The 21,359-nt window shown below is 36.2% G+C and overlaps 2 protein-coding genes across 6 annotated transcripts in view; one reads left to right on the plus strand and one right to left on the minus strand.

The window, feature by feature from the left end:
- LOC128995093 (dual specificity protein phosphatase Mpk3-like) overlaps nucleotides 1-10,489 on the plus strand; it is a 36,099-nt gene extending 25,610 nt beyond the window's left edge. Inside the window, exons 3-5 of the mRNA XM_054419983.1 lie at nucleotides 2,651-2,786; nucleotides 6,132-6,360; nucleotides 7,021-10,489. Of these exons, the coding sequence (XP_054275958.1) occupies nucleotides 2,651-2,786; nucleotides 6,132-6,360; nucleotides 7,021-7,171 (516 nt within the window). The 3' untranslated portion in view covers nucleotides 7,172-10,489. The remainder of the gene's footprint in view (nucleotides 1-2,650; nucleotides 2,787-6,131; nucleotides 6,361-7,020) is intronic.
- Nucleotides 10,490-11,857: 1,368 nt separating this feature from the next.
- Nucleotides 11,858-21,359, minus strand: part of LOC128994615 (DNA-binding protein RFX2-like) — a 69,202-nt gene continuing 59,700 nt past the window's right edge. For all 5 annotated transcript variants that reach the window (XM_054419284.1, XM_054419283.1, XM_054419282.1 and 2 more), the window contains 7 exons: nucleotides 20,366-20,487; nucleotides 19,697-19,818; nucleotides 19,355-19,452; nucleotides 18,656-18,811; nucleotides 17,597-17,799; nucleotides 14,687-14,840; nucleotides 11,858-12,243 (listed from right to left, as the gene is read on the minus strand). In XM_054419284.1, coding sequence (XP_054275259.1) covers nucleotides 12,121-12,243; nucleotides 14,687-14,840; nucleotides 17,597-17,799; nucleotides 18,656-18,811; nucleotides 19,355-19,452; nucleotides 19,697-19,818; nucleotides 20,366-20,487 — 978 coding nt within the window. In that variant the 3' untranslated portion in view covers nucleotides 11,858-12,120. The remainder of the gene's footprint in view (nucleotides 12,244-14,686; nucleotides 14,841-17,596; nucleotides 17,800-18,655; nucleotides 18,812-19,354; nucleotides 19,453-19,696; nucleotides 19,819-20,365; nucleotides 20,488-21,359) is intronic.

A 21,359-nucleotide genomic window follows, 5' to 3' on the forward strand; every position in this document is an offset into this window, starting at 1 on the left:
CTCGCAAACCAACATGATCGGACTAAGAGAACAGAGGTTCATGGGCGGTTTTATGGTGTAAAAATTGGTTTTGCAATTTCTTAGACTTCTTCTTTTCTTCTTCTAAACCATTTTGTAGACTAAAAAAAGTTGTATATTAAAGCATTTTCTGTGCTTAATAGTTAAGGAGAAAATTCCCAAAAACTGTAAATTTAAAATTCTATTATTATTATGGAAAATAAGGAAAAACGTTTTAGTTTGCTTGTTTATGAATATATCTTGATCAAAATTGGAAAATTTATTATTTTACACATAATGTGAACACTATTTCCCTTTAGCAGCAAACCTAGTAGTACTGTACTATGTTTGTTAAATCAAACTTGTTAAATCAAATCAAATGTTATTTAAATTTAAATAGGTAATATATACGTTTCTCTGATGTATCAGAGAAACGCTGGCTAATAAAGACGTTTTTATTTTATTTATTTATATCTGACTTTTCCACGGAGATATTTGGGTGAAAAAATATAATCAGGCAAATGGAAATTTGTTCAGTCTGCAGGTTTGCTGCGGCAGGGGTGTTTATATATTGTATTTTTTCAAGCTTGTTGGCAATATAAAATATAAATTAGTCCTTTGTCTCAGATAGATGTGTCAAGTGTTAATTAGTTTCAATGAGTCACCGAGTGGCCAAATACAGCAAACACAGCTGAGTCAGATGTGAGTCAATAGTTCTGAGGGGGAAACAGTGGGGGGTCACCTCCCCCCTCACCCCCTATGTGTTCCCTTCTGCTCCAGTGACATTATCATACCACATTAGTTCAATGTTTTAATATTTAACATCCATCTCCAGCATTTACAGCTGACTGTGTTTGGTGCAGTTGTTTGTTGATTTTTTTTGTTTGGCAATTAAAAATGTATAAAAAATTGTCAGATTTATTTGCTTTTTAAAACTTCAATTTTAATGAGTACTTAGGTTTGCTGCTACAAGGGAAGGAAGTAAAGGGTGTTTTTTAGCGAATTTCCCATATAGGGAATAAGCTATTACCGTAGTACTCATGGTAAGACCTGGACCCGGGACCGATTTTTTTTTTCGTTTTGAGGTCCCTAGAGGCCAAAAACACCATCCGTTCAAATTCATATATATATATATATATTTATATATATATATATGTGTCCGTTAGCGCGATAACTCGAGCAAAAATGATCCGATTTTGATGAAATTTGGTACCAACGTGTAAACCTACGTTTATTCGAATGAGTTCGCGAACCAGCATGATCGGACTATGGGAACAGGGGTTTATGGGGGCTTTTATGGGGTAAAAATGGGTTTTTCCTATTTTTGACCAAAAAAACATAAAATTTTGAAATTTCTTTCCAAACTATTTTGTAGAGCTTAAAAAAACAAATAATTTAGTATATTGAAGCGTTATAATGCGCCTAATGGTTACGGAGAAAATTCCAAAAAATTGTTAATTTAAAATTCCCATGTTTTCTTATGAAGAATAAGTAAACCGTTGTAGTGTGCTTGTTGATTAACATATTTTGCCCAAATTTGGAAAATGTTTTTATTTCTTACTAACTATTAACATTTTACATAAAAAAACACTTTTACCCTCCCTGTTGCAGCAAACCTAAGTATGTGTTAAACTGATTCTATTTAAATAGGGAATAAATGTGATATTTTTAAGGAGACATTTTAGTCTAAATCCAATCAGGCAAATGGAAATTCGCTTAGTCTGCAGGTTTGCTGCGGCGGGGGTATTTTTTTATTGAAATGTTAATAGCTTTAGTATCAAATAGATTAATATATCCTTTTTTTCTCCCAGCCGATTTTTTCACAAGGTCTAAAAAGAACTTATAGCCTTTCCACGCATGAATTAATCGCTACAGTAGTTTGATACAGAGAAAAGTGTGTAGCTTTTTGATGGTTCGAAACTGGACCCAGCTGTCCTTGATCATTGGGCTTTTAATAAATGGTCCTGACTAATGAAACAGCTGATATTAGTCAGTAACAAAGCTACATATGGCAACTCACTCCATTCCACACTCATACTTTACTCGTATTTGGGTTAAAATATGCACATCTCCATTACAAATGATGATGATAATGTTAATTTAAAACAGCCATTATCGCTGCAAAATTACCAAAAAATATAGCCAATATGGCTTACACTTGTTTTCAGACACAAACCAGCTTCAGAACATCCGCTGCTAATTGATTCACAAGCCAGTTCCAAACTTCCTTTTTCAGATTTTATCCTAATAGGTTTTTCATGTGCAGTGGGAGGGAATTTAAAATTGTGCGGCCAAGATACAATTGTTTGATTGTTTCTTACTGAATTAGGTTTTTCTTTATTACTGAATTGTGTGGTGGATGGGAAGGCTGTAGTCTCTAGCGCCTCTAGTACGGTGGTTGTGGAAATCCTGATGTCTAGGAAGATTTAGCTGGCTTGTATACATTACTAGTTTTTGATCTTGAGTGCTCATGTTAAAATCTTGAGGGATTTGAAAGCTCCTTTACAACTTTCTGTGGGGTAAAGTTCAGAAAGTTCCCAGACAGCCTTCTTCTGAGCCACCAGGACTTTATTTAGGTAGTTTTCAGAGGTCAATGTCCTAAGGTAAGGAATTTACCCACCAATTTCAATTCAGTTTGTATTTGTTGTTTCAGTACATCATGAATGTGACTCCGGACCTGCCTAATGTGTTTGAGGAGTGTGGATCATTCAAGTACATGCAGATCCCCATAGCTGACCATTGGAGTCAGAACTTGGCCAGTTTCTTTCCACAGGCCATAGAGTTCATTGGTGAGTAGTCCTTTTACTTCAGTTTATCTCTTCATTAATACAGCAAAGTAATTTTCATCTCTATGTTTACAAAAATAGCTCATGCGTATAGCTTAGCAGTACGAAAATCTTCAACTTCCAATCTATCAAAAAATATGATTTTGTCCGTCTTAAACATTACTTTTCCTTACGCAAACATTTTTTCCCTTTTCCAAACAAAGCTTAACAGGAGGGCTAGTGCAATTGTATGTATTCTTTTATTAGGAGATGTATTGTTCAACTGCTGACTTTTAAATCAATTGTAAAACTATTCTATCAGACCGTTAAATAACTTCTTGGTCAGCATTGTACATGTTATTAAATTTACAGAAAGTAAATAAAATATAGTAAGCAAGTAAATAATAATAGTAAGTAAATAAAACACTCTTGAAACATATATTTACTCATACTCAAAACTCACAAGACTTTATATGATACAATACATATAAATGATTTAAGTGGTGATGGATTTCTATTGAACACGCCAATCCCCTTTAAGTAATATATTTAGTTTTTTCATGTTTAGGCTATTTACGCAACTCCCCGCTGTACGAAATGCAACCTCAGTGATCTTTCTAACAACTGGCTTAAATTTATTTGTCGTTAAAAAAATTGTTTTATGTCATGTGGCATTTTGTTGTGTAACTTTTAACAAATACCACACTATTTTTCCGTTCAAGTCTCCTGAGAAATTTATTTCTAAACAAGTTTTCTCTACAATAACGTAACCAGACGAAATGTTCACCAAAGGGTAAACTGTCCCGGCTCAACCTAATCCCACTTTCAAGTTTCTGGAAACACAGCAAAGCTTGGTTAAAAATAGAGATAACTCGGCTTATCAAAACAAGCATTAAGGGCGAACCGCTTTCCGAGTAACCATAACATGAGTGTTTTGCAAGTGGATTAAATATGAAAGGGTTATTTGGAGAGGCGCCCACACACGCTTGAAATAAACCAGTTTGCGGAGACTAACAGTGCGGATGGCAGTTGGGGGAGACAGCTGGGCGAGGGGTTGCGTGGGTGCACCATTGATGTATCAGAGTTGAATCACGCCCCCGCATAGCAACCCCTGTATTGATCTCCTCCCACGTACCTCCACCCATTCACTTCATTATGATGTTTCAATGGAAAAACTGTCTTGCACTGAACCCTCCGCATCAATTGTCTCTCGGTTTCACCTCAGCCGATTCAGCCGTGTTGTTGAATCAGGACAAGCAGAATGACCTAGTTTTCCATTGGGTCTAGACGGAAGGTGTTCAAAAACGGAATTTTCTGCAAATGCAAATTGTATAGGCTATGTTAACAAGAGTTGCTTGGCAAGACTAGAGAAATTTTTTTCATCGCTCACACTGAGTACACTGAGTAGTGTATACAAGTTGATAAATTAACACATGATAAATACAATATTAATGTTGCAATATGTTGAAGTTGAATCTTTTCAATGACGTGATCAATTACTTCACCTCCATCTATAATCAAATGAAAAATTACTTTACCTCCATCTATAATCAAATGAAAAATTACTTTACCTTTAAATTGTTTGAAACATTTCTCTCTTATTAAACAACATGATTAGAAAAAACAAATGTTCTGTGCAAATTAGTATAAATTTGTTACCTTGCAAATGGACAAATAGATGAACATTGTCTATTGTAGTTAGTCTTGTAGATTAATTTGTATTAGTAAACACGTTGCTCAAAATCGAGCAATTGCAAAGAAGTAAAGTAGTTATTTAAAAACAAATAAAAATCATCATGATTTCCTATGAGTTTAAAAGACTTTGAATCTAAAAATTAATAATAGCAATTAAATTATACATCTGATAAAAATGTAAACAATTATGTTCTTCATAAGGATAATATGGGAACTTGTAACAGCCACTGGGGTAGAGCCCAAGGGACTTTTTCAAAAATGTAAGGTCAGTTTGCAAATCTACTCGACACGCTCTTTCCAATAAGACGTCAATGGATAAAATCGGTTAAGAAATGGCGGAGGAGTTCAACCGACAAAGTTTCATGTAGCGTATTAATTATATAGATTTACTAATTTTCTTCCACGTTGTAAGTATTTTGTTGTTATCTTGAATTATCTTATTGACTTAGTGTAAGTTATTTTTAACATAAAATCAAACTAACATTATCGTACATCATTTTATTCATTTCAAGAAAATCAAACCACAAACAAGAACAAACAAATAACCAGCTGAAAAACAATACAAAATATGATCTGTGTACAGACGGTGCACTTTAGTCACTAAGAATGCAAATACTTAGGTGAGTGGCAATAGATAATTCTTGGTGATCAGAAGGTCACCTGTTACAATCAGAAAACGTCAGTAGTTAATGGTTCTAAACTAGGCCTAGGCATTCGTTATTACAGTGTTCTTAATAAATGGCCCTATTAAAAAGAAAAGCTAGTCTTAGTCGGGAATGGAGCTACATAAAGCATCACACCAGTCCCACACTCGTCTTTAGTTTGTTTTAATAAATTTTTTAAGAGTTTAAAAGCTGTTTATTACCCTCATTTTTTATCCACAAGTCTTCTGGTCCAGAGGTGCCCATCACCCCCAAAGCCAGAGGCGCAATTCCCTCTCCCACTCTCCCCCCCCCCCAAGCCAGAGGAGCAGTCCCCCCCATTTTATGCTGCCCTCTATTTAAACCTCTAGTCGGCAATTTACTTGGCAATTTCCCCTTACCACATAAAACGTACATTTCAAGTATTTAGTTAACTTCAGGTAAAGAAAAACAAACTTGCTCACAATCAAAATGAAATGTATAATAGGAAATGTCATTAAACAATAAAAAGTTATATCTAACTAATGGGCGAAATGGAATTTTTTCAATAGCAGTGTTGTTGGTATTGATAGTGAACTACTTAGAAACACTTTTTCGTTCTGCTTATAGAAAATGATACATTCATTATGGCTTATGACAGCTAGCAGAAAAATATCCCCCCAAAAATTCCAGTGGGGCAAGCGTGCCATGGTACCCCCTCTGGGCGTCTGTTCTCGTCAGTTGTTCAATGCATGGAATGTAGGCTTACATGAACAGCAATGTGTTAACCCCCACAGTTGAAGAGTTATCTTTACTGATAAATATTAGTAGCGGCACCTGGACCTGCCTTGTGCATCACTGCCTTGGACTCGTAGTCTGATAACAATTGTCATTTTAGATAGCCTAAAATTTATTTGAAGCCTAATCACATTTTTGCAAACCTAATTGATAAGAAGTCAACCTTGATACATGTCTTGTTTAATAATCCCTAGGAGATGTTTTCGAGGTTCCGCTGTGTATTGTAACATTTTTGTCAACTGGTTGCCGTTTACAGAGGAAGCACGAGGCCAGAAGAAGGGAGTGCTGGTTCACTGCCTGGCTGGAGTGTCTCGTTCCGTCACCATCACCGTGGCCTACCTCATGGCCAAGCTGAACATGTCGCTCAACGACGCGTTCAATCTGGTCCGCGCACGCAAGACCAACGTCGCACCCAACTTCCACTTCATGGAGCAGCTGCATACCTTTGAGGGCGAGCTCAGCGGAAAACGCACAGACACCATCAGGTACGGTGGTAAAATTAATTTGTGGGTTTAGGCCATACTTTTTTATCCCCACCACATCCAAGGGCTCTAGCCCAGAACCGTTTTCCTCATTACTATAGGCTAGGCCTAGAGGCTTGCAGCATTATCTCATAACTAAAGCCAGTAGTGATTGGTCGGATTTGAACCCAAGACCTCGGTGACTGAAGCTCTGCTCTGTACCATTAGACCACCTCAAGCATAATTGCTCCTTAAGGAGATCAACAAGTTATGTTGAGAGTACGCTTGAGAGTTTATAAATTTCACTTAATGTTAAAGCAAATTAGTTTTTCTTTCTTATTTATTTCAATCCATAGTTATGGGAGAATGGTGTGACAGCCTTACAGGGTGACGTGAGTTTTGCAGTGGAATGCTTGTAATTGCAAAAATTGTGTTTAATTCTGTTTGCTTTCAATCAGCAATCGGTATATCATTTGTATATACCTTGGCCATCCTTGTCCGCAAGGATGAATAGTTTACATTCTCTTTATTTCTCAGAAAGGAGACAAGTAGTATTAATGAAACCTTAAGTTATGAATTCTTCTCTAGTTTTACCGATTGTTATTTTACATCTCAAGTTTGAAATTTTTTCCTGGTTTTACTGAATGTTAATGTATTAGACTGATGTTAACTGTTCTGTGGCAGGTGTGAGAACTGTGGCTGTCAGAGGCCGGACACCGAGGCTTGTCGCTGCTCAGCCTCCACAGCTAACTTTCTCAGTCCCCTCAGCATCATCGGCCAATCGCCTGACTCCGGTATTGAGTTTGACCGGTGGACGCCTGCGCCAGGGGAATGAGACAACGCGCAGGGAAGCGCCCGGGACTCCTCGCACTACCACTTTTAACTCGGGAGCTGGCCTCCCGCGGAGCTCGAGCTAGGTCTCAGGCTTCCCTGCCGAATCATCTAGTCTTAGTTGTTGCCATATCTTCCACATTCCCTCTGTGTCTCGATCTCAGTATTCAGCCTCCGTAGGTTCCGCCGGTCGGGAAAGAGGTTCCCGTGGGATGCTTTTACATCGACTAAACGGTTTAGGTAGTCTGTCGCCGACAGATAGTCTTTTAAATGTCTATTTTGATGTTGAGTGTCGATCGACCGAGGTGATGTCGCCATCCTCGCGGTGTTGCATGCTCCGTACAACGTAGGTAGAATTGCTCAATACACGTAGCGTAGCGTTAGACGTAGCCACTCGTTGTTGTATCCTAGTTGTCCCACGGTAAGCGTAAGACAAAGGTTTGATATCGGAAATACGATTGCTCACCTCGACTTGCTGTTAATTGTAGCTAAATGTTGATGAGCTAACTTAGTTTTGTGCACAAAAACTAATGTTCTAAGTTAGTAAGCTGAACTTGTGATAGTTGTACATAGCCACAAATCGATGTTTAATTGTTGTTGTTCATATTCTACTTTACACTTTTTACAAATATTTTTTACTACTCTCAATTAGCTTACTGCAGAATACACTTTAAGACTAAATTTATTTTTTCTTATTTTCCAATTTTTTTACATCAATGTTGTGTTTTTGTGTTGTAAATTGATAACATTTTGTCTATTGATAGTAAGATGGATCACGGTTGTAAAAGTGAGTAAGAATTCTAAAAATTTCATCATTGTGTAATGTAATACTTATTTTATGTTAAGATTGATTAGAAAATTAACCTTTAACAAAAGTAATGCTCTTGAAATGTAAAATTTTGATGTAAATTTCTTTGGAAAAAATATTGATAGTCCGATCTGGACCAATCGGTGTTGAATTTACTTGCAAACATAAAAATGATTGAACTATAATTTAATCAACAACTAAACCATTTTTGTTCTTGGGTATTAGTTTTCATTCAATTATGTTATGACCGCTAATAGCCAAATAGAACAGATCAAAGGGAATTCATTGCAAAGTAAGATTTTAAAACTGGCTCTGTGTTTAAGAATCCGTTTGTTAAAATTTTGATCACCTAAGCACAATATTTTTTATGTTTACTCAGTAGATTTAATTATAAACGTTGTCATGAGAATAATGACACACTTCACTTGCAAGTAAGACTGGGACGATGGTGACATTACCAACAAAATGTGCTTCTTATATACTCGAGTCTAAAGTTCAAATCTATCATTCGTTTTTTTATACTTTGTAGTGAATTTTACACCTAGGTTTTGCTATGGTCATGAGAGCGTATTCCTCTGGTAATTTGATATTTTACTAAATGAATCGTTACCCCAACTACTTAATTAGACTACATGAGTCTGAACTCATTAGGATGTAAGTAAATGTGCTTTAATGAAAACTTAGGCTTTAACAGATTACTGTATAGTTGTTGTATGAGGCGTTCCTCTTGTTCTTTGGTGACTTATGTCTTAATGTTGGTCTTGGTATTCCATGTCTGGTAATTTATAACCAGGTTATATTCCAGGTTTGGCTAATTGTTTCCTAAGGAATTATAATTTAATTTCGGGAAATAAATCGTGATCTTTTAAACAATTTTGCTTTGTAAATGAATTTTTTTGATACGTATTCCATATTCCAGCTCAACTCAAAGTTTACTTGAGCCATTTTTATTGTAAATAATGTTTGGATCATTTTAATACAACTCTACAAAATGGTTTATTCTTTTATGTTGTTTGCCTTATTCATTAACTACATTTTCATCTATTTCTAGTTATGTACATTTATTACTTTTATTAGGGCCTGAATGATTTTTCCTTTATAATTAAAACATAAAACAATTTACAATTTGCATGTTGTGTTTTAGTTTTAATATTGCTTTTTTGAGATGTTAAACACAATTGTTGACTTGGAAAACCCAGAATGAAATCAATGTTTAGACATGAGTTAGCATAGAACTCTTATTTTTTGTTGTATAGTTGATTTTTTATTAACGTTTAAACATTTTTCATATTTATACTTAATTTGTAAATTGTTAGAATATTTATGACATTGTTCCCTTTTAAACTGTTTCTAATAATTTAATCGATGATTTGAAACTTGTTATGTGAAGATGTTTTTTGTTAATTCTACAATATAAGACTTATATAATGATGTTATACTTCTATATCTTTGACAAATTACTATTGTTGTTACATTAAAAATGGCAGACTGATAAGTATATGCAGTTGATAAGTAAGTAGTGTACATTACTCTTTATTGTACCAGGTTGGAAGTTTTAGCAATGTAAAGATACTTTATTGATTGACTTAAGAACCACAATGGTGTTCTTGTCTTATTTTAAACACATGGTGTGAAATAAAGGATTATGATTAATTAGTTAAAATAGCTTCAAAGAGAACTGGCTTTTGGAAACTGTTTAAAGTTTTTACTTCTTGCATGCTCTCGTGTTATCAATTGTGTTGTAGGCTGCAAACAACGTTACCAATCTGTCTTTTTTTTTATAATAACAAGCTTGTGTTTTCCAAGACTACCCTTGAACTAAGTTTTATAGTTCTTATTTACAGTCATTTTGATGAAAACTGTTCCTAAATTCATCACTGGAAGAAAAATGGTTTAGATTTTGCAATTTGTTACAAAAAAAAACCAAGATTTTATAATAATTATTTAGGTTGTATTTTATTGGTATTTTACACTATAAAAAGGTTATCTAATTAAAAATGCAGGTGAAACTGAGAATTACTCTTTTCAGGAGGTTGATACGTAAGACAAGATAACATTGTGGTTGTTAATTCGTCAAATCTTGTACATAAACCGCTGCCATTGTTGAACAAAATAGCAACTAACGTGGTATATTTATGTCGTAAGCTTGCACCGTGTTTTGATGTCAGCAATGTCTCACTTGATTCCAATCTTTGTGCCATTTTTATTGAGTGCCTATTCCATTAGTTTTGGTATCGACTGCAGTGACAATATTGTATTTGACGAAGTTTTACAAACCTGAGTTACAAACAGGATTGTCATTGCGGATGAGATGTATTGAAGAAATCCATCCTGAATTATTTCCTGCCAGGTTCAATAACGTTACCACTTTCCAAGTGACATGTAAATTATACTACCTATGTATATTTTATCTTCCATACGTGTAACGCTGTTCTGTATATCAACTGTTTGTATTTATATTTCTTGTAGACCTGAGTTGCATACTTGGTTATGCTAATAACATGTACTAAACAAAACCAAAACATGTATATTATTTCAACCTCAAAACTGTTAGGCCCCCTTCTCACTAGGTCAATGTGACCAAGAAGTGACCTATGTTGTTTTATCCACCGTCACTAAAAAATGACTGCAATTTTTGTTTGGGTTTTGCATTACAGTACTGTTGGGCTGCTAGTCAAATATGGCACCTACTAGTGACGAGGAGTTATTGTTTATGTTGCTAATTAAAAGAAATATATGAAACTGCTAAACTTTCTACTTTTGTGTAAAATTTAAAATTTCAACCCAGTCGGTTCATTAGTTTTTCCTAAATACCAGACACAAAGAATTACGTCTGATAGATGATACATGTGTTTACAGATGAAATATTGAAAGACCATTTGATCCTTTGTAAAATCCTACCACAAGTGCATTGCCTTGGGAAAATAATGTGTTTGAAACCTGCTGAACTTACAACATGATCAGTCTATAAAGCCACTCACTGGCTTAAACATGTTAAGATTTTGAAGCCCTGAGATGTTAAGAGGGTGATATAGGTTAAAGACTAACAACATAGATAGTACGCTTTTTAAAAAGTTTTAATTCCAAAATACGAAACATAAACTGAACATTAATGAGTTGCTGTAGTAAAATATTTCAAGCAAGTTGATCAGTTTGTAAAAACATAGTGACTATCTTACATTACGTGCCAAAAGTAGATCTAGAAGACTATAAAAGCCATGTGGTTCTTAACACCTAGAGTGGATCTGTACAGTAAAAGAGGGGGAGTAAGACACCGCTTGAAGACTTCATTATGAACAACTAGACAAAATATTTACCTACTGTTAACAAACTTTTGTGCTTAAACATTTTTACATCAAAACCGAACAGTTATTTTGTTTACTGAGAAAGACAATGAAAATATTACTTAATTCTTACCAATGAGAATTTTATATAGGTAAATAAATACATAAATAAATAAGTTAAAGCATATTTCACCTTTCAGTAAATAAACAGTCTCAAAACTTAAAGCAGAAAAAGTAAATTAAACTTCCACAAAAATAAATTAAATTTCTAGCCACGAAAGGGAGTAAAAAATATATATCAACAACTGTACATCTTATTAAAAATAAATGTGGCTCCTACCATGAAATTTGGCAGCACTCGATTAACAACCATTAATAAAAACCATCAATCACTGCATTAGAAGGATCAAAACAATCAAATTCAACTGAAATAACAGTAATAACCACATCACAAACACAATAAAACAACAGCTAAGGAGAAAAACGGACGGACAAACGAAAATAACAATACAGCAAATTTACATATACTAGCACATCAGTCTGAAACGAGAGTGAACATATGCACACGTACAACACACTAGCTATAAAACTAAACATATCGAGATCAAATTCTTTATTAAAGAAATAGACAAAACACTGAACAGTGCAAAACATCAAATCACACAAAACGTCCATTACAGGAGACCATATAAAGCATTAAAACAGTGTGATTACGGTAAAAACCGTTAATAAATTAAGTTGTATAATCGTTATAAAATAAACAGAAGATTTCTAGTTAGAACTGCCAATTGTTGTCATGGCACATCTACGTAGGACAAGCGGCGTGGTGGACTAGAAGGTGGGGCAGGTGGTAGGGGCCGGTTAGCTGAGCTTGATGCGTTTGGCTGATGGAAGATGTTGCTCCAGACCTAAGTAACTCTCATCTCCATTACAAGACGCCAGTGAGTCGAGTGGGTAGTCTAGCATGCTGGAGCCGCCACACTTCTGCGACAATACACGAGTCACTTTAGGAATACACAGGGGAAGCAATAATGGATACACAACTAACCTGTCCAAGAAAAGTTCCAGCCCTTTACAGTACACCAAAGAGTTAACTTGACAACATAATTAATTTAATAATGCCCCTCTTTAAAGAGGTTAATTTAGAAGGAAATAAATAAATAGTAGAGTGACAGAACATTGTTTTACTACTTCTTTCTGCAGAAGCCCCCTTTATAGAGGTGAAATATAAAATAAAATGTGTTGTGAACGTTTTTGGTGTAGGCCTACTCTAAAATGCCCTTGGACCAGTTTCTTCTTCCCTCATCTAAACCATTGCTTTTCATCAATATATCTTAGTTTCAATATGTATACAGATTTACCTAAACTTTTAGAAATGGTCAGATTTCAGCAGTAACATTTCTTCAGTTGCAATTGTTTGCTAATGCTTCTGTGACAGTAATTATTTAACACCACAAAAAATAAGGGATTTTTGTAAATATCGATAAGAATCTGTTAATATCTGCAGGAAAATGTATTTAACACCAACATTTAGAGACATATCTGGATGCTGGTAGTTAAATGACATTATTCAGAGACCAAACTCAGTATATAGGATCAAAGACTAAAAAGTGTCTTGTCCCAAAGAGGAATCATTGTGTAAGAAAATATATTCACAGTTAATAACCCAGTGGCAAACTCTGTTTCGTAAAAAAAATCCTAGATTCTTAAATACAAATTTTCTAATTTCTAACTTTCCTTATTTTTTTGATGTGGTTTTGACTCATTTGAGGAAAAAAGCTATACTACTACCAACACATTTTTATGTTTTTAAAAATGTTACACAATAAAATAAACAGATATTCATAATAAATAATTACAGAATCAATGTTATGGCTAAGTCTTTAATCCCCAAACAATGCATTCAAAGCTGCTGATGATAGAATTAGGGATGGTCGGGATTGAATTTTTAGTTTGGGAAGGGATTTTTATTTCCTTCCCAATTTTCGGGACGGGATTTTTTCCTGTGAATAAAAAGAAAGTCTTGAGTAATGCAGTTACCAAAAATGAAAATCAATTTTTACCGTTGTGGCAGTGATCTATAAAAACAAAAAATGGGTAACAATTTACAGGTACCAATTGAAACTTGTGACTCACGGTCGAAATGATTTGCGGTCACGTTGCGATCGTCAAAATGACTCGTGGTCGCGGCATGATCGTCGGTATGAGTCCGCGATCACGGCATGATCGTCAGTATGACTCACGGTCACGGCGTGATCGTCGGTATGAGTCCGCGATCGTCAGTATGACTCTGTGGTCACGGCATGCTCGTCGGTATGACTCACGGTCACGGCATGATCGTCGGTATGACTCACGGTCAAGGCATGATCGTCGGTATGACTCACGGTCACGGCGTGATCGTCGGTATGAGTCCGCAATCACGGCGCGATCGTCAGTATGACTCTGCGTAGTCAAGGGGTGATCGTCGGTATGACTCGTGGTCACGACATGGTCGTCGGTATGAATCCGCGGTCACGGCACGAACGAAGGTATGACTCCGTGGTCACGGGGTGATTGTCGGTATGACTCACGATCACGGCATGATCGTCGGTATGAAACATGATCGTCGGTATGAGTCTGCGATCACGGCGTGATCGTCAGTATGACTCTGTGGTCACGACATGGTCGTCGGTATGAATCCGCGGTCACGGCGCGATCGTCGGTATGACTCTGCGGTCACGTCGCAATCGTCGGTATGACTCTGCGGTCACGGCGCGATCGTCGGTATGACTCTGCGGTCACGGCGGTATCGTCGGTATGACTCTGCGGTCACGGCGCGATCGTCGGTATGACTCTGCGGTCACGGCGGGATCGTCGGTATGATTCCGCGGTCACGGGGTGATCGTCGGTATGACTCACGATCACACAGCAAGGTCGTCGGTATGACTCCACGGTCACGGCGCGATCGTCGGTATGAATCTGCAGCCACGGGGTGATCGTCGGTATGAATCCGCGGTCACGGCGCGATCGTCTTTATGTCTCCACGGTCACGGGGTGATCGTCGGTATGACTCCGCGGTCACGGGGTGATCGTCGGTATGACTCCGCGGTCACGGGGTGATCGTCGGTATGACTCGCGGTCACGGCGCGATCGTTGGTATGACTCCACGGTCACGGCGCGATCGTCGAAATGACTTCGCTTCCTGCATTCCCGGAACTATCGTGAACATCTCTAGCGATAGCGGCGTCTTCGTCACTCGCGAAGCGGCAAAATCGCCGACGATCGTACCAAATCCCGTCCAGAAAAATTCCCAAATAAAATGTAATCCCGTCCCGAAAATCGGGAATATTTTCCCCCGAATATTTCCCGAAATTTCGGGACCCGTCCATCCCTAGGTAGAATATTATACATCAAAATATGCAATAGTTGCAACGATTCGTTCACTCACCTCGCCCATGACAGCAATGGGAGTCTCTCCAGTCGCCAAGGCCACTTGATGCTCAATGAGATAGAACATGTACTCATCATAGAGCAGCCGGATCAGATGGAACGAGCCAAAGCTTGCGGCAGACCTCAGGGTTAGGTCTCGAATCACCATCGAACTATAAATAGAAAGAGATTGTAGAGTAAGATTTATAACATGAAAAAGAAAAGGTTTTTACAACTACTGACAGATTACATGAAAATAATATATTTTAAGACAGATTCAAAAGTAAAACCCAGGTGAAACTGAAATTAAAATTCATAAAAATAAGGAAATGACACATCAAATTGGAGTAAACCTCAACATCATGATATTTGCTTTAGAACTTCCAAATCGGGGACCAAACAAGGTTTTTTACAATGACAAATTAAGATCATTGTCCATTGTGAAGTAAAAAGAACCTCACCGCAATAGATAATCACGGTTATTTCTGCAATTACGGAAGACAATTGCAGTGTTGACGTTTTGCAGGAGCGATATCTGTCAATTTGGCATTTACAGTCATAAAAATACATTGTTTTAATTTCTAAGCAACTTTACTGAATTTCAGGCTTATCCAAACAATTATGTAATCCAATTCAATTCAATCATTTATTTTCACATAACGTTTACAAATCCAGCATAGCTGGGAAACAGGTGAAATGGTCATATACATAAAATACATAAAACTATAATAACTACAAAATCAAATAAATACATCACCTAAAAAATCATTTACTTTATAATACGCTCTGTCAACCAGCAATTTGGCAACTTCTTTCTTTCAAACGATTCTAGTGATTTAATATTTTCAGGCAGTTTATTGTACAATTTTTTCCCTAGATATTGTGGAAGGGTTTCAAGTGAGGTAAGTCTGTGAATGGGCAGTTGTAAATCGTTTTGGTGTCGTGTTAAATAATTATGTGTATGGTTTTCATTCATAAAAGATCCAAGGTTTTTTTTATCAAGATTAATGTTTGCAGGATATAAACTGACGGAAGCGTTAATATTTTAAACTCTCTAAATAATAGTTTACAGGATCGTCTGGGTTTTGAAAATGTCATAATTCTAAGGATCCTTTTTTGAATTTTAAAAATGGTCACGGCATTTGAGCAGTTGCCCCAGAACTCAATTCCATACATCATGTTTGACACAAACAAAGCATAATAAACAATCATCCTTGTCTTGAGGCCAGTAACATGCTGCAGGACAGACATCTGGAAACAGACTGTGTTAAGTTTATTAGCTAGAATTGATGTATATTTATCCCAATTTAATGTATTTTGTACCTGGATACCTAAAAATTTAGCAGATGAGGTTTCATTAATAATTTCTCCCTGAATATTAATATTTAATTCAATGTTTTCTCTATCATAAGTAGTTTTGAACCTAATAACTTGAGTTTTAGAACAATTAAGACTAAGTCCATTTGCTGTGAACCATTTGTTTAGATCCTCAAAAGTTTGGTTTATCAAATTTTGTAAATTGTTAGGGCTGTTTGATTTTAATATAGCTGTTATATCATCAGCATATAGAACAAGCTTTGAGTTTAAATTAAAAGGCAGGTCATTAATATAGATTAAAAACAACAAAGGTCCTAAGATAGAGCCCTGAGGTACACCACAATAGCTCATATTCCATTTCAAAAAGTTATAGATATTATCTTTAAAAATAATAGTTCTTTGAAAGCGGTTCGAAAGATAGGATTTTAACAACTTCAAAGCAAGTGGAGAGAAATTGTAAAATTTAAGCTTAGAAAATAAAATTTTATGTACAACACAGTCAAAGGCTTTTGACAAGTCACAAAACATTCCAGCAACATTTTGAGACTTATCAATGCCACAGCCGACCTCCCACAAGAAGTCAGACAGAGCCTGAGTTGTACTACGTCCTGATCTAAAACCATATTGTTCTTTCACAAAAATGTTGTTGCTTTCAAAAAAAGATGATATTTGGTCGCTAATAACTTTTCAAATACTTTCGAGAAAGCTGGTAAAATTGAAATGGGGGACGGTAGTTGTCAGAATTTGACTTACTGCCATTCTTAAAAAGTGGTTTAATTTCAGCGAATTTTAGTTGATAAGGAAAAATTCCACTCTGTAAACATTGGTTTATTATGACGCTTAATGGACCCGATATAACATTGTTGGTTTTTTTTATTAGCGTTACAGGGATTTCATCCCAACCGGCTGACATTTTATTTTTTAGGGAACAAATTACTTTAGATACTTTTTCTTTTGAAATTGGTGAAAAATCAAAAATAGGTATATTATGATTGAGGTTAAAATTTCTTAACAGTACATGAGCATTGAAAAGGTTAAAGTTAGCAGAATTTGATTTTGCAATGTCAGCAAATTTGTTATTAAAGTGTTCAGCTATTTCTTTACCATTATTGATCAATTGATTATTAAGTTCAATATTGGGCAAACTATATTTCTTTCTGCCCAATCCTAGTTCTGAATTTACAACTGCCCAGACAGCCTTACTTTTATCAACCGAAGTTTGAATGTAGTTACTGAGAGAACGCTTCTTAGATAGTCTGCACACCGATTTAAATATATTTTTATACATCTTACAATATTGAATAAATTGCTGGTTATTAGAAATTTTAGCCAACTTGCTTAGTTCTCTTTTCCTGGCACTAGATATTCTAATTCCTTGAGTGATCCACCCTTTTGCTTTTACACCATTGTTAGAATTTTGTTTAATACTTTTTACTGGAAAGCTCTGTTGGAAAATTAACTTGTAATTGCTTAAGAAATTGTCAAAATCTTGTTGAACATTGTTACTTGTATATACAATATACAATCCAAACATGGAACTAATTACTGATTTGTTTAGATTAGCAGTAGGCTACTCTACTTCTACATCTTGACAAACACTAGGTATATTCACCTGTAGAACGACCACTTGAGCAGGAACTGTCGGGCAGCCTTGGTGAAGTTAGGTTTGCCCTGGTACGGCTTCAGCACCGTGCTGACTACATTCTTCAGCCAACTGGCCCACTCTTCTAGGGAGTTCTGCTGCTGAAGTGTCACCTTGAAGTCAGCCTCCAGCCTCTGTACCAGCATACCGTCACACTGGCAGACCCATGATGCCTGGCAACAGAGATGTAGTTGAGACAAATGAGCTTGGTGTGTGCAATTAGTCTGAACAGATTACTAATAAACGGATGTACACTGAATACGTCTTACAAAATACAAAACTTAAAATTTAAGGTTGATTTTACCTGTGCTTCAGTCAATTGATCCTAAATTTAGTGTCTACAGCTGTTTTGTACCAAAAGAAAGGAGTACATCCTTTGGACCAAAAACACATATTTTATGAAGCTAGTCTATCGAAAGTAAGGTTGTTATTAGGGTTTGGAACACGGCACATAATGAATAAACATGGAGATTGCTTGAAAAATATTTATGCATATTTAACAGCTAGCATAGCAAAATACAAAAAAAATTTGATGCAGTATCAAAACAGAGGGTGAGTCAAGACTAGGTAAAATAAACCCTACTTTTTCTTATTTTAACAATCCTGAGACTTTTTACAACCGGGCATCTGTAAAAGGGACAGTAGCGATAAGTAAATAGTAAAATGGATCAAACAAGCTGGATAACCATGATAGGATTCAGATTCAAACCCTCAATCTACATTGTATAGAGCAGTTTGATAGTAGTAGTAGACTTTGATAATCACAAATCGGCTTGGCTTTAATTCTGACATAATTTTTTACATAGAAATTGATAGATGCAAAATGTTTCAAGTCAATTAGTCGTTGTGTGCATAAATATATTCAGAGTCTGGAACACAGAAAATTTGTGCATTAAGTACAGAAAAAGTAGCTACTGATAATCCAACTTAATTTCATTGGACTAGGTTTTGCATGAAAAGATGTGTATACCCGAGTGTTTATGCACGCAACAACAATGGTTTTGTTGTTGTGACTTGCTCTGTGCCCACCTGTTCCTGTACGTTGTGAAAGTCTACACGGTTGAGGTCAGCAAGCATCTGGTTGATCTGTGTGGAGTTCTGTAGCACGGCTCGCGCAGCCTGCGCCAGATGGTTCAGTGACGTGTAGCGGCGCAGAGTCTGGGCAAACGCTGCCACTGCATTCACCTATAGGCAAACATCGCTCAATGTTAGCTTTAGGAATATTTGAAAAAAAGCCAATAGACTGAAAGGCTGATAAGGATTATTTTGAAAGGTATAAATTTCAGCTAGCTTTCCTAAGAACAGGTGCTAATAGGACACAAAAATACGTTTGGATTTTGACCCTTTGCTTAACAAACAAAGCAATAAGTCCATTCCCAAATAAATACCAATGATCAGTTCCCTACTGAAAGGGTAGGAGTTATCCTACCATTAAATTACTAGAGACTACAGATATCCGCCAAAACTCAGTAAAAGAAATAACCAAACCTCTTCCTTCAGCTAGCTTTTATGACAATTTTCCTTAAAGTATTACTGTACAGAGCCATCCTTAGCAAATACGAGTACTTGAAAGTTTACCTTGTTACTAGTAAAAAGTTTTTTTACGTAGGCTACATAATTTTTTTACCCCTCTGGGTAGGAAGATCAAATATAGCGAGGAAGGCCTGGAGAAGAATGGTGAAGAACAAAAGAGAAAAGAGATTAAGAATAAGACTTGGAACACAGTACCTTGATATTGACCATATCTTGGGGACATCCAACCATGGCAGCGTTGAGACCAGATTCAAGACCTTTGGCAAAGTTACGAATGGCTTGGGTTAAGGAACCTGAAAAATTGTAAGACAAAACAGTTTATTATTCTTGTAAAAATAAAAGAGTTATTGTAATATCAGATTTTTCTAATTAATTTGATATTACTTGTTGAAGAAAGTATTTTGTATTGAAATCCTACGCAGGAACATTTTAAATAATAATAAATAAAAAAAAAACATTACATGCTTTATGCTCTGGAGTTTAAGAAATATGATTGTAACTACTAAATCAATACATATAAAATTTCTCAATACTCACTAGGTATTGGCCTGAGCACGTCAGGAATGAGCACTTCGACTAGATTTTGGTAAAAATGGTAATCCACCCTCCGCACAAACTGCTGTATGTACGAACACTTGCTGAGGAGATACAGCTTGGTTCTGGAACAAACCATAGATTGTAAAATTAATCATCAAACATATGAAACTAAATTTGTAGTAAAAGCCAAAGTTATTGAAAAATGATAGATATGGTACTGGAACAATACCCAAAAAAACTTCAGTAAAACTCCATATATCGATACAAAAACAAATTCATCGGGATATTTGACCTTACTGTTGTATACTGGGTGTTCTTATTGAGGTTCAACTGTTGGAACCTTGATAACAAGCCACTCTACTCTTGATACAAACAAACAAACAACTCATAACATAGCCTGATACTCTTGACATAACAAATACTAAGATTTTATATTGATCTTAATTACACGTTATTATGAACCTCTATAAGAAGTCAACCTTGATTTCAAGTCATATTTGATAATTCCTATGAGATACTTCCTATCAAGGTTCTATTAATAAAACAGAAGGTGGTGATATTGTTAGTAATGGCAGTGAGTGTCATATGACTCTCTGTATCATATGATTTTATTAATGAATGCTAAACAAAATACTTCTGGCGTAGTTGGAAAAATATACGTTCACTCACTTAGACAAGTACTTCTCTTCTTCACACTCGTCTCCATTGTTGTTATCTTGCGATCGCCAAAACTCTCGCCACAGAGACTCAATCGTAACAAACTCCAAGTTCATGATAGCGTCTAAGAAGGCCTGCAAAGTACGTTCATTATTGTTAAACCTGGATTATTTAAGCAGGGTGTCTACCAGGCCAACCAGAAAAAAATCATGAGTAATTCATGAGTAAAAAAAAAATCCAGGTAGTTCAATTCGTACTTTTTATACTAAAATTTCCAACGTGTCTTGTACCAACTCTCGCAATGCTGTTTTAGCGCTAACACAGCTCACTATTTTAGTTAACTCGGTTTAGTGTATCGGAAAGAGCATTCACAGTTAAAGAAATAAAATTTATGATTACTGTAATATTAATTGCCTGACACAAGTATTCAATTTTTATATATTACTAATTAAATAATCCGAAAGTTAAAACTAATCCTTAAACCTGCAATTTATCAATAACGTCTTAAAAATAGTGCTATGTCAATACCATCTAACACTGTCATAGAGACACCATCATCGTTTTCTACGATAACTAAAAAATTCTAAATACATCTCACTCAGTAACAGAAACATCACCACTGTCTTTCGTGGTCGTGACAAATTTCTGATATTTTTCAGAGGTAATGGAAACATTATAATCCTCTTCCGCGGTCACGGAAACGTCATCGTCGTCTCCCTTGGTCACGACAACGTCATCGTCGTCTCTCTCGGTCACGAAAACGTCATCGTCGTCTCCCGCGGTCACGAAACGACATCGCCGTCACCCGCGGTCACGGAAACGTCATCGTCTGCTCCCGCGGTCACGGAAACGTCATCGTCTGCTCCCGCGGTCACTGAAACGTCATCGTCGTCTCCCGCGGTCACGGAAACGTCATCGTCTGCTCCCGCGGTCACTGAAACGTCATCGTCGTCTCCCGCGGTCACGGAAACGTCATCGTCGTCTCCCACTGTCACGGAAGCGTCAT

This window comes from Macrosteles quadrilineatus, unplaced genomic scaffold (genome assembly GCF_028750875.1).
Source record: "Macrosteles quadrilineatus isolate MER2022 unplaced genomic scaffold, UCM_ALF_1.0 Scaffold_5__1_contigs__length_97177068, whole genome shotgun sequence".
NCBI classification, from domain to species: Eukaryota; Metazoa; Arthropoda; class Insecta; order Hemiptera; family Cicadellidae; genus Macrosteles; species Macrosteles quadrilineatus.